Source organism: Zeus faber (assembly GCF_960531495.2).
Source record: "Zeus faber genome assembly, chromosome: 12".
NCBI classification, from domain to species: domain Eukaryota; kingdom Metazoa; phylum Chordata; class Actinopteri; order Zeiformes; family Zeidae; genus Zeus; species Zeus faber.
Genome location: NC_137196.1, coordinates 16,864,561 through 16,878,097, shown reverse-complemented (window position 1 = coordinate 16,878,097; position 13,537 = coordinate 16,864,561). Strand labels below are relative to the sequence as shown.

Genomic DNA, 13,537 nt, shown 5'->3' with positions numbered 1-13,537 from the left:
GCTTCCTCTCGGGCTCCATTGTTACGATTGTTCCTTTAATTTATATAAAATATCCTTGATAATGAGGGATGCCATTTACTTTTTAAAATGAAAAATTAAATCCAGAGCCATTGAATTTTAGGACCATAGGACCATATGAAATAGCCTATTAGTCATCTATTAATTCACTATAGTCAGATATTAGAGCAAATGTAATATTATAGCAGATAATTCGGCTGAGTTTTTCTAGAAAGCCAACAAGAACGAAGTTAGACAAGCAAAATCCAGATAACCTACAATACCACCTCTCATTTCTCATTCCTCAGATAAAATAGCCTGCAGAGCTTGTTCTGGCAGAAGACTCGGCAGCGCCATACGGCTCGAGGACCAAGAGGGCCTGTATCAGCACCACCTGCCTGCTCGGAGGCCAAATACAATAATACATCAAATAAAACTTAAATTAAACAAATTCTAAGAATTGTTAGTCAGAAATGTTAAGAGATATATCTCAAGACTGAATTGCCTGTCTGAATTCTGACCCGTGAAGAAATCTTCACACATCACCTGCAATTCTAAACAGAAAACAAATCGATTTTTTTTTTGCATGAAAAAAAATTGATATGAATTGAAATCCTTGTGTATGTCCTTGTTTAATATAGTTTGCTTTTTTTTATGTTTAATTAAAAATGGTCTCAAACAGTGGCTGTACACTGAGCCCACACCACAACCACAGTAGCACCGACAGCCACCTGGTGTGAGGTATTAATAAATGGCACACGCATGAAAGGTTACCGAGGCGAAGTACTGCTTGTAAAACGTGTTGATTTTGACGAAAATGTACGTGGATAGTTTTCTTTTTGGTTTTTTCCTGTAGTTTGGAGAGACATCAGATTGAAAACATCACACCGCTGAAAGCCGTCACTGCACATGTTTTGAAGCACTGGGCTCTCTCATCCCAACATGGATTCCATTTTCTGACCAGGTTTAATTTGCCATCTGGCAGAAGAAGTACAAGAGAAATGCTTTCACCCGCTCTCACACACTGTAATTTCTCCTTGAGAGTTCCGAAAAGGACAGGGTTGCATCAAACGAGCTTCCAACTCAAGGTCCAACTCAAGGTCACGCGACTTGTCTGATTTTAACCTTTTGTGCCAAAGGGACGCTCCCAGTGGGACGGGATGTGAGCGTTTGGCATTGTTGCCCTCTGGCCCTCCGCTGAAGTTGATGCCATGTGATAGAAGAAACACACACTTAAGGCACGGGATCAGGACACTGTTATGGACAAGCCACTTGGCGGACCTCCGCTCCTTCCAAAATGTGTATATTCACTGTGCACAATGAAACACTGACTTTTTATAGCATCGGGGACAGTTCAAAATAGACTAAGCGCCCGGGAGCAAAAAAATGACGATATAATATCAAAAACATAACATGACTTCTACATGTGATCTTGCTGCTTGTGGAGCTGATCATCAACGCGCCGGCTGAAGCCCCTTGTGCTGCATGATTGAGAGGCATGAGAATAGAATAATAGAAATCAAATATGCCTCTCACAGAGCCTCTCAGTTCTGAATATAGCTCATCAGAGAACAATAGTCCCTCTCATCTTTCCACTTAATCGAAATCCCTGCGTACGGGCTCATGGAGAATTATCCCACCGTTGCGATTCTTCCAACTGATCCGAGTCACAATTCCGGACAGAGGCGTCGTTTCTGGAGGAAATAGGGACAACGGAAACCTGCAGCTTCCACCAATCAGTGCCAATCAATGAAACACCCCCCCCAGAGCACAGAACGAGGCAGAGTATCGCCGTGTCTTAAGGATTGTGGAGAATTAAAGCCTCGACCGCTGGTCTCCCCATCTTTCACCTTATTAGTCACCTGTTTAAAAAGGATTTCTGCATGGAGACACAGGACAGAGTCAACCACTCAAACATCCAGCGCTCACGCTTTGTCGTCCTCTTAAGGACATTATTTTATATATATTTTTTTTTTTGGGGGACTTTCAAATGGGCTCATGCGCTGTAAAGATAAAAATGTCATCCACGCGCGTGAAAGGCATGGATACAAAATGCAGAGTCCTCCAGAGCCACCAAAGTGAGATCAAATGTATGGCCAAGTGTCCCTGAAGCTCAAAGGATGGAGTTGAAGGCAACTGCAATCAGATTGGGAGCCATTTATCAGCTGTGAATGTGGTGGAAAAATCACTCCATCACCAGGGGCCCCGAGTGAAAAAAAGCAAGGTGGGATGACCCAGCCCCCACAAAGATTGGCATGTAGAGCAAAGAACACCGCGGTCACCTGCATGAGAGGAGAGAGCTCAGGCCATGACGCATGAAAAACATTACAATTTTACATCTGCCGTGGAAAAGGCAGATTTTTTTTTATGTACGGCTGATAATAACGGTTCCATTTTTTCTTTAATCAAGCTATACTCAGAACTGAAATGTTTTGGGTTTTTTTTTTTTTTTGGGGGGGGGGGGGGGGGGGGGTAATCAAGACATTTCAGAATGTTCAAAGGCGTGACAATGATAACAATGAAGGTTGACATGGCTGACTACACTGCCACCTAGTGATGTGCACAGTGCTTCCCACGTGCATTTTGGTGTTTGGACTATTATATATCCCCTGATTTGCGATTCAAAGTCAACAGGTTGGACTCAGGTATGTAAGCTATTGTCGTTTAAAGCCTTAAATGTTTTTTTTCTTGTGAGGTATCATTTCACCTTTGATTCGAAAGCGTGACATGATAATGCCTGACCACACTGCCACCTAGTGATATGCACAGTGCTTCCCACGTACATTGTGCTGTTTGGTACATTCCATATCAGGGGGTTCCTGCAACCAAATCAAATGGTGAAAAAAAATGTTATCTTGAAGAGCAACAAGACTTAAGATGTGGACCGTGGACTTTGGGAAATCCACATCGGCATCAGTGTCAATCACAGTATAACAAACGTCCCGATGCCACCCGTCCCGACTACATTTAATTGCTTTTTAAACTGTCCTCATAAAGACATCGCCTCATTACTTATTTTTCTGTTTACTGTAAATGAGCACATTAGGAGCGTGCAGTTTATTTTCTTTCCATTACATGTAAATGAGAGCTTTCGGCCAGATGAATGGACTCTCAGAGACACAAACCGTTTTCAGGCCCGAGAAAAGTTCACTGATCCCCTCCGTACGCCGATGGCTAACTTTAACCTCTGCATTCACAGCTTCACTGTTTACTTTAGTTTCTGGACGCAGTCAATGGTCTGCAGGAAGCATCGGCCCAGAACGAGGGAATACCTCTGAGGAGAAAGACGGAGAAAGAAGCCATTCAAAGCAGGAATGACAAATAGGTGAGGCTGTTTACGTATGCTGTGTTTACATAAGTTTGTGTTTGGCTTGGTGGTTATTGGGCATTTTGGAATAAATCTACACCTTTCTACGCAACCCAGCTCCGCAAAACAATATTAAATCTGTTTGGTAGAGTGTGATTTATTTGGAAGTGATGACATCCTTTAATTACCGACGTCCGCACTGATCTGTGCATTCATCACAGGACAAAGGTTCTAACCTTTTGTGCGTCATACCGGATGGATCACATTAGTCTAAATTCATGACAAATGTGTGTATTTCCACATAAGCTGGTGGTACTTTTTGAATGTCAGAATTATGGCCCTATAATAACAGCATTTTAAACGTTATTTAAAAGCTTTTGCAAGAAACGTGTCATGTCATGAACACTGACTTTACTTAAGAAAAAAAAAAAAAGAAAAAAAGAAAAAATTCTGTTGACTTAAATATCTTTTTTGGACTGTAGTGCGGTGAGGGACCCCGACAACTATTTGCTCCATCAACACCAATTCTGACGCACATTCGCAAGATACTTGCCAATGCAGTCCCTGCAGTTTTAAGGCTTTCGATAACCCACCCACCCCACCCCCTCCCAATCCTCTTTCAAAGGCGGATGGAGCTCCAAAGTGATGCCTGCACTACACATAGAGGGGGTGTCTCACCTTCAATGCAGGAGGTATTCAATACAAGCTTTGTTTTTTCCCCCGAGCATAAAGGCTTTCTTCATCCCGTCCAGAGTCTGATATTTTTGTCTTGTGGCACTTTCACGCCGAGTCCAACAGGGACCTGCCAATCTCCCACAGGTTTTCTGGAAGACATTAGCGCAGTATTTGAAGCAGCACACTAACTCAGCCACGGTTTTGAATTCAGCGTGATCATGGAGGAAGAGAGGAGGGGGAGGAGAAAGATAGGGGGGGGGGGGGGCGTTCTGCTGAAACCCTTTTGGAAACGTCTGAAGAAAATAACTCGGATGTTAGTGCGAAGGGGACGACACACCCCCACCAGAACGCACCAGCAGACAGTCTGTTCGGAATGAAAAGCTGCTTCCGATCTATCTGCCGTGCATTGCAAGGCAGGGCGGGTTATTAATGAGACAGGGCATGGACTGACTTACAGTAATCTCATATGTCGGTGGCCGCTGAGACAACAGCACGGGCGGGAAGAGGGTAATCTTCAGAGGCGGCTATCATTGACAAACAACTCCACAATCAGCAGTAGGAACACTTGTCCCGTGGCATCAGGCTTTGAGTTGATACACGCAGCCACTCGAGGTCCAAGCGACGCCCTTGAGGTCGTTCAGTGTGTGAGGGAATCATCGTGGGCCGATGGAGCCCGGAGTAAGAGAACACAATCGGGGATTCGGTGGATTCAAGAGGAGGTAAGGGGCTCGCTCCGACGGAGTCCTGTTTGTGGCCCTGTCGTAGTCGTGCTTCTCCTGTATTGGTCTTACTTGAGCTACTTGTAACATTGCCTGCGGGACTTTTGGATGACATGACTTTGCTCATCACGTCACGTAAAAGTCGCAGGTCAACCTGGAGCGTTGTAGCTCAGGCCCTCCGGGTGTATGATCAGCAAATATTGAGCTAAGCTGTCTGGAACGTTGCTGATTTGAGTTCCGTGTTTGTTTTTGTTCTTTTCCTTCACCCAGTATGACTTGACCTCCACGTCAATTCTTCAACTGGTGGTGTTTAAATGGTTCATGTTCAATTCAAATAGATGAATACAAATATATAACACATGCTGAAAATGAAGGGAGAAATCTCATGAATTACAGCCAATTCCTTTATTTACTTTTATTTCGTACAAACCATTTCAATTATTTAACTCACTTTATTAATATTTTTCATTCCATTATGCTTTTGATACATCAAATAGCCATTTACTGGCTAATGTCTTTAGGACTCCATACAAAGTCTTCAGAAGGGAGACTAATGAGCGGTGGCTGCTTAGAGCTTGACTTGAGTTTCAGATACTGAAAAAAAATAAACATTTGAAAAGATTCTTCAATACTAGGATTACAAAGGTTCCTTAATCCAATGCTTGAAGTAAAATAATGACAATCACCAACAGGAACATGCTGAACAGCCGCCCTGATGAATTGAACACATACATTTTGCAGTGAAAAAAATAAATAAAATAAATACACAAATTAAATTCAATTGTTTTGTTTAAGTGTAATTTGAGTGAACTGCAATAAAATATATATTCATCTTCCTGTCATCCCAATTCTATATCCTGTGGGGAGCGGCTCCACTTCTGACTCATAAATTCAGCGTGGAGCCCATTCTTAAATTCAGTATTTCTGACATAAAGAAAAATCGCAGTAAAAATAAGTGTCGCGAGACGTTATGCATATTTAGTTCACAGACCCGAGGAATATGTCCTATTTCTTATTGAGTCCCAAAAAGACAGTGGGATCCTTCTGGGGAACAACGCAGTTGCACCGACAGACAAGAAAGCAAAGGGGGAGACTGACAAGTCAGTATCTAAAAAAAACAACAACAAAAAAAACAAAACACACAAACACACACACAAAAAAAAACCACATTTAAAATGTATCTATCTCTCGTCTGTGCGACTTTGTACCGAGTGTCTCCTGCAGGCGTTACACAGAGTGGATCCTCTCTCCAGATCTAGTTTGGCCTTGCCCAGCTGCTGCTCCAGGATGGCCGCCCTGCGTCGCTCCTCCTGCAACTTCTGCTCCGCCCTCGCACACCCCTGGTTCAACTCCTTCTCCCTGACACGTCAAAAGGAAAGACAAAGGGAAAAAAAGAAATCGCATGGATCAAATTCAGAGACACTGGTGACAGTAAACACCGCCACCAAGTGCCTGTGTGATTGCGGAATTATCCTTTTTCTATTGTATTTCTGGATTTATTAAGTATTGAAGGTATATAGTGGCTATATACGGTACGTTCACCCATTAAGGAGTGACGAGTGTGACTCTACTCCACGACACTAGATCTGCCCCATCACTACCAATATTCAAAGGCAAGCCTAAAAAGTTTCTGTTTTCATCTGCATTTGATTCAATTCAGTTTTACGCTGAGGTGTAATCTTTTTTATTTTGTGCATGCGTGTACTGTATGTACTGTACGTGTGCAAGTTGTTTCTCTGTGCATTCCCCTGCGTGAATTCTCCTCGTATGCTGTTTTGTCTATTTGGGGGGGGGGGGGGGGGGGGCACACAATAAAGATACTGTTTTGGGATTTTAACAATGAGGAGGTCCATTGTTCATCCATTCCTCTATTTTACTGGCTTCCATCCAAACTCTATGAATGTATGTAATGGCATTATGGGATTCAGTGGATAGCGAGGTGGTGGATGTTAACCTTAAAACTGGTAACCTCACCAGCGCTGTGCACAAAAGCCTCGCTTAATAACATATCACTGCTACAATTCCAGAGCATGACACGACAAATAATAATAATAACATAAAAATATGTTATTGTCAAATTTCTATTTATATGTACGTATAAATATATATTTTATTATAGCAAATAATGTTTGTATTACTTTTCCTGAAGGACCTTGACGAGCTCAAGGAGTCTGTCTTTTTCCACGCATGCAGCACTGTAGAGGTTCCTGAATTCAGCACACTGGGTCATCCACAAGTTCATATCAGCTGAGCAATGTGGACATTTGGAAGACCCCAGATCTCTAAAAGAAAAAAGAAAAAATATTCTTTACTTTATGTAATGTGTATCCCAGTGTGGATGTAAAATATAGCAGTTGCTCGTGGAAAGACTTACAAGATCTCCAAACTGCTTCCGCCGGCAGAGCGCGCAAGTTGATGACCTGGTTTGGAAACTGGACTGTAGAGAAAAAGGTGACACAGAGGCAGAAAGGAGAACGCTCTACATTTTCATTTTCAGGTCATTTGTCTTGGTAATAGTTGGTGCATTGTAGTACAGATGGACAATTGCGTAACAGTGTAAAAAAAGCATCAAACAACAACATGGCTAAGGGGCAGTAAGCAAGTATTGACTGTGTATAAATATAAAAATGAACATAGTAGGATATTTCTATACATGATGAATAATAAAAAATATCGATACAAGAGTATGGACACGGCTAATAAGGGATCGGTTAGTTTAACTTATTCGGTGTGAATAACACCGAATAACACATTGTTATAGTTCGAGGTTGGTTGCCTTTTGATCATTAATCATACAATGCCACGGGAAGGAGAAATTCGACTAAAGTGCCAAAACTAAACAATAATCCTCTTCTAGTAGTATTAAATACATACTGAGCAGAAGTTATTCTCTTGTTACTGTCTCCCTCTTCAGGAAAAGACGTGGTACTGCAGGCTGTTGTCTTGAAGCTGAACGGATGACCTCCATCCTCTCTCTGCAAACATTGTGCACACATGAGGCCCAAGGAACACTAACCCCAAGCCCAGACAACATGCAAAAATATTGAACTTGTCAACACTGTGTGCTCGTCACGGATGAAGAGGATCCTTGCGTTTACCTTGGAGGAAAGCTGCTGGATCTCCTTCTCCAGCAACTTGACCGTCGCCTCTTTCTCAGCAACCTGTTGCCGGAGCTTTTGGATGAGGGTTCCTTGCCTGGACGGCTCGCTGCTCTGCGGTGGCGGCGGACACTGAGCGTCCTTGCTCTGCGGCCCCTGTTGACTGATCCTGCTCAGGACCTCCTGCATGTGGGTCTGCTGCTTCTGCCAGGCAACGTTCAGACACAGAGCAGACAGGGTTCGACTGAAGATGGCCCGATTGAGTGCTCATTTTAAAGTCCTCATCCCCCCCTGACAACAAATTGTACGCTGCAAATTTGATGCACTGTGAATCTTAGTGGTGGTAGTTGTGACACTGACTCACCAGGAGGGCCTCCACCAGTTCATCGTCATGTTTACCCTTGTCCAAGAGGGTGGAGATCTGGACCTTCAGGGTTTTGATTTCAGCGGTTAGAGACTTGCTCCTGGCTCTTGACGCCTCCAGTTTCTTCTGGATTTCCTTGTGCTCGTTCAGCAGCGCGTCATAGTCTGCTGTGACCCTCTGTTCAGCCATTGCAAGAAAGAGGGTCCTTTAGTGCAAGAGCAGGTCGAAATGGCCAAATAATTACAATTATTTGATACAACTGTATTTTCTTATGAGTCACAATGTTGTGGAATGGGATGGTAAGTTGATTTTCCAAAATGATTTTCACTGCCAGTTCTTTATGATGTTGCTACAATATGCAATATGCCTCCACCCCAAAAAGATAAAAGACAATAGCTATATTTGCTACAGTTATTACTAATACTCAACACATGCCGGTGTTTTGTACAAAGCCACGCGTTACAATGGTTAAATTCTAGCAACAACGCCCCATCTCACTCGCACCTCAAATGCCTCCCTCTTCTCCCGCTCCATGGTGCGTATGTAGCTAAGGTTCTTGTCTTGGGGTAGCGTTTTCTGCAGATGCCCGACGCCCAGCAGTTCTTCCAAGCTCAGAACGCTCGGCTGAGCCTGTTGGCTGAGCTGGTGCTCGAGGTCCCGCACCTCGAATCATCAACATTCACAGAGACGTTTCTTGATGGGCAGTGCGTTTAAATGAGAACAATAATGTACAGTCTATGCGTCGGCAGGTCATTTTGAATGTATTTGAGATCATTTTACGCAGCTCACTCTTATCTGAAGAACTAGAATCTGCTGAGAGCGGCCTCTGAAGCTGCCTGGATTTTTGAGTAAGTGTTGAAGGTTGAGGTCCTCGCCAACCTCGCTTATCAGGACCTGCGACAGGGAAATTGGTCTCGTTGGAAAGTATCGTGCAGTATCTTTTCTCCTCAACCATTTAGGCGTACGGCAGGCGGAACGGCACCTCGTTTACCTTCTGAGCGACTTTTAACTCCTGTTTGACCGCTTGAAGCTTGTTGCGGTACTCTGTCATTTTGAACTGCGCAGCAGATAAATTTTCCTTCAGAGTTTTCACCACCGGATTGATCTGCTCCTGGATGGGGGTGCGTTGCATTGCGAATCAGTTGCCTTGAGCTGCAATTAACTTATAAAAGATATACATATATACACACATATACATTTTGGATTATTTCTTAACATTGAAAACTACCTCACAGCCTTCAGACGGCGTCGTTGCCTGAGGATTTACATCACCCCTTTGACCAGGAGGGCAGCGTAGTGAAGCAGCCTCCAGCTGCACGAAGGACGGAGGGGGACAAGGGCAATGTATAACATCAGAATGTCTTTGTTCTAAATTGTACAGCAAACGATAGGCTGACATTGCCGCTGTTACCTCTTTCTCAAGCTCCTTCACTCTGTTGCGGCTCTGCTTGGATTTAAGCGTTTCTTGCTTAATCAGAGAGTTTAACTCTCTGTTCTTCATGGACAGCCCCACTATCTTGGTGGCTGCTGCGTCCCCTGCTATGCCAAATGTGTCTGCAAAGATTCAAATAATGCAAACGTCTAAAACCCCATCAAACGTCACCATGCAACAAGTATGGGGCCATTGTGGTATTGTACCTGCTAAGGCCAGTCTCTCTTCCTCTCTTTTCTTTTCCAGGTGGTTAATCTCAAACTCCTTTTCACGCAGCAGTTTGAATAGACGTCCATTTTCATCCTGCAATTCTCTCACCTGATCCAGCAGCTCTTGATTCTCGTCCTGTAACAGTCTATTGGAGAGCCATTTTAAACACCCTGTGCTCTAAACAGACCACGGGATATTTTAGCGCAATTTCAAAGCAAGAGGTTTTTTGTATTATTTTATTATTATTATTATTATTATTATTATTATTATTATTATTATTATTATTATTATTATTATTATTATTATTAATAACAATAATAAATTGAGCACAAAAATCATGTATGAATAACTAACCATAACATGTAATCCTATTCATTTGATGTTCATCAGGGTGATGGAGATGTCACGAGGAAAGCTAATCTGTGCAGAACTGAGAGGTTCAGGGTGCCTCATACTAACTCACCTCTCCTTGAGATTATCTGCATGCAAATTTGGGTCATCCTGGACCTCGGTTATCCCGTTTCTTGATCCCTTCTTAATATTTTGGTTGAACGTTCTCTGGAGGCGCATTTCCTGCTGTTCCTGAAGAGCTTGATACTGGAGCCTTAATTTGTCATTCAGGCAAACATCGTCCTCCATTGTATCTACAGTTCAAAGAAATACATTTGTGAGGCCTTTACAATAAATAAGGGATTTGTCCTGAAGTGCTCTCTTATATCATCTTTAAAACTAGGGTGTGCATCTCTCAATAAGATTATATAGATATTATTTTAGATATGTATTTGATATTTAACAAACCAATTCTGATTCTGGTTCTAAAAGTGGCATTGCCTACCTTCAAATAGATATATTTCATCAAAGAAAACGGAATCCCTAGTATTTGAATTACTTCAGGGCATTTAGATATAATAATATCGAATATATTGTGACTGATATATAATATAATATTGCAATGACTCTAAATGTGTTGGTAAATGCGAGCGCTTCACAAGTCTCGCTAGAGGGAATGAATGTGCACGTGTGATCTGGTGTGTGTGTGTGTGTGTGTGTGTGTGTGTGTGTGTGCCCGCGTGGGCGTGTGTCTGCGTGTGTGTGTGTGTGTGTGTGTGTGTGAGGGTGGAGAGACTAGAATATGGGGGAGAGCGCGCGAGGGAGATGTGTGAAAGTAACGTGACCTGTAACGCTAGATCAGTGAGTCTTCCGCAGCAGCGTAGTTTATACTGAAGTAGAATTAGCGGCAAAACTTCCGTCAACCGGTTCAGAACTTTAGAATCGGGCCATCGACTGCTTCATGTTAAATTTCGATTGATCCACGGATTCGAGTATCGATGTAGTTGCATCTGTATCGTTAAAACCGGTTTCCGATTCGTATCGGTGAATCGTTACACCCCTATTTAAACTGAAACAAATAATACAATGTTGTATGTTGAAGCATCCATATCAATTTACATATATAATATTTAATTATCTATTTAAATTATTTACATAAAATGTGTGTATATATTAGGGTTGGGTATTGTTAAAAAAATGACGATACCAGTACCAATAGCAGTACCTTTAAAGTGATACCGATACCAATAGAGTACTTCATTTGACACCATTTATTTCCTACTATACCCATCATGTGAATGGAAACATTGAGTTGCGTAAACGCCACCACTCCTCCCCATCCAAATGACTTTTACACAAACACATTTAGAACGTCTAATCTATTAAATAACTGTACAATAAAGTATTTGGGAAGTGTAATTTTAAACCTATAGTCAGTTACAGGAGGAATGGTCACAGCGAGGAAGACCTCTTTGGCTGCTCATATGGGCACCTGGACTGCTGTTTTAAGACAGATTTGAAAATTGTGAACCTATCTTTGTGGCTGCTGAACTAGTGGGCCAATCACAATCACAATAAAAAAAACGGCTATACAACTATTTTACTTATGTATTGCTGTCATGCAATAATAGCGCCTTAGTACACTGGTTATTTATCTGCAGGTCTGGTTTGTTTCTGAGCAAAATATGACTCAAAATAAAAAAAATGTGTGGAGAAAAGTCAGGTTTGTAAATGAAAGACTGTGCTAAGAGCACTTGATCAATGAAAAAAAGGTTTTACTGGGGGTTTACTGATGTTTAAACTGCATATCAAGATTAATTTCAAACCACCCAGGTGTGAATAGACATGGTGAGGGATGAAATTCCATATAGATGTTTTGATTTGTTTTAGTATTACTGAGTCGAGTTTATTTTAAATTAGGAGAAAGATGTGGTACTGCAGGTTGTTGTCTTGGAACTGGACAGACGGTTGTACCCATTATGTCTCTCTGCAACGGTTGTACACACATTTTTAGAGGCAAATGCTGTATTTGTGCACTTTGTTCGCAAGTACATTAGTTGAGAATCAAAAAAAATGTAATCATTAAATCATTGCCCGGGACAGCTAGTCAACACTGTGTGCTCGTCACGAATGAAGAGGATCCTTGCGTTTACCTTGGAGGAAAGCTGCTGGATCTCCTTCTGCAGGAAACTTGACCGTCGCCTCTTTCTCAGCGACTTGTTTGGATGAGGGTTCCTTGCCTGGACGGCTCGCTGCTCTGCGGTGGCGGCGGCCACTGAGCGTCCTTGCTCTGCGGCCCCTGTTGACTGACCCTGCTCAGGACCTCCTGCGTGTGGGTCTGCTGCTTCTGCCAGGCAACGTTCAGACACAGAGCAGACAGGGTTCGACTGAAGATGGCCCGACTGAGTGCTCATTTTGAAGTCCTCATCCCCACCTCGACAACAAATTGTACGCTGCACATTTGATGCACTGTGGATCTTAGTGGTGGTAGTGGTGACACTGACTCACCAGGAGGGCCGCCACCATTTCGGCGTCATGTTTACCCTTGTCCGGGAGGGTGGAGATCTGGACCTTCGGGGTTTTGATTTCAGCGGTTAAGAGACTTGCTCCTGGCTCTTGACGCCTCCAGTTTCTTCTGGATTTCCTTGTGCTCGTTCAGCAGCGCGTCATAGTCTGCTGTGACCCTCTGTTCAGCCATCGCAAGAAAGAGGGTCCTTTAGTGCAAGAGCAGGTCGAAATGGCCAAATAATTGCGACCGTATTTAATATGACTGTATTTTCTTATCAATCAAAATGTGATGGAATGCCTTCCCACTTTCCGCATTTAAACTTAAAGTGAAATGTCTCAATTTGGTACTTTAACCCAACTCGACGGCGACCCGAGTTATTTGCACGGGCTTTCCTTTCAAGAAATCAGAACAGAATCACACTTTACCGTTTCGTTTGTCGTTTATGACGTCAATCCTGACTTGAGTCACTGATATGGCAGGGAGTCCACGCCAGGGAGGTCTAAAGTCTTTCTTTCTGCAGTCACCCGAGCGGTGGCGTCTCCATAGCAACAGCACTCCGCCGACGCGACGCACCCCTCGCGCTGCATTCCATGAACACCTGAACTCGGAAAACCCCGAACTTCTATAGAGTAAAAACGCAAAGAAACGGCCATTTATGGTTGGGAATTCGGGACGAACCGCGATAACAGCTCTAACGTCACCGCATCCAGGTCACCAACAAAGTTTCCTTGGCACGGGTTCTTCCTTTTTTAAAAGAGATCAACATTCGATTCAAACCACTCTGCGATTGAGGCTACACCGCTGTAGCTTGAAAGAGGCGCAGACTGTGCCTTACAAACACACATTTCACGTGGAAGTCCATGTATTCACCAGCAGAGTCAATCCAACAAATCTAG

The 13,537-nt window shown here is 43.0% G+C and overlaps 1 protein-coding gene across 1 annotated transcript; it reads right to left on the bottom strand.

Moving 5' to 3' along the window:
- Positions 1 to 5,346: 5,346 nt before the first annotated feature.
- Positions 5,347 to 12,337, bottom strand: ccdc13 (coiled-coil domain containing 13). The gene is made up of 14 exons (XM_080010395.1): positions 12,286 to 12,337; positions 10,266 to 10,446; positions 9,799 to 9,947; positions 9,572 to 9,714; positions 9,389 to 9,472; positions 9,152 to 9,271; positions 8,950 to 9,054; positions 8,665 to 8,823; positions 8,161 to 8,337; positions 7,797 to 8,000; positions 7,573 to 7,673; positions 7,073 to 7,135; positions 6,837 to 6,980; positions 5,347 to 6,057 (listed from the first exon to the last, which is right to left on the bottom strand). The coding sequence occupies exons 2-14, from the start codon at positions 10,439 to 10,441 to the stop codon at positions 5,880 to 5,882; spliced, it is 1,803 nt and encodes a 600-aa protein (XP_079866521.1). The 5' UTR covers positions 10,442 to 10,446; positions 12,286 to 12,337; the 3' UTR covers positions 5,347 to 5,879.
- Between the last annotated feature and the right edge of the window lie 1,200 nt (positions 12,338 to 13,537).

What these genes read in the sequence shown, in the direction of transcription:
- ccdc13 (XM_080010395.1), bottom strand. Translation starts at nt 10,441, where the DNA reads ATGGAGGACGATGTTTGCCTGAATGACAAATTAAGGCTCCAGTATCAA. An exon ending in AGAGAGACTGGCCTTAGCAG is followed by an intron (nt 9,715 to 9,798) that starts GTACAATACCAC and finishes GAATCTTTGCAG; the next exon opens with ACACATTTGGCATAGCAGGG. An exon ending in AGAAGAGGGAGGCATTTGAG is followed by an intron (nt 8,338 to 8,664) that starts GTGCGAGTGAGA and finishes ATGGCTGAACAG; the next exon opens with AGGGTCACAGCAGACTATGA.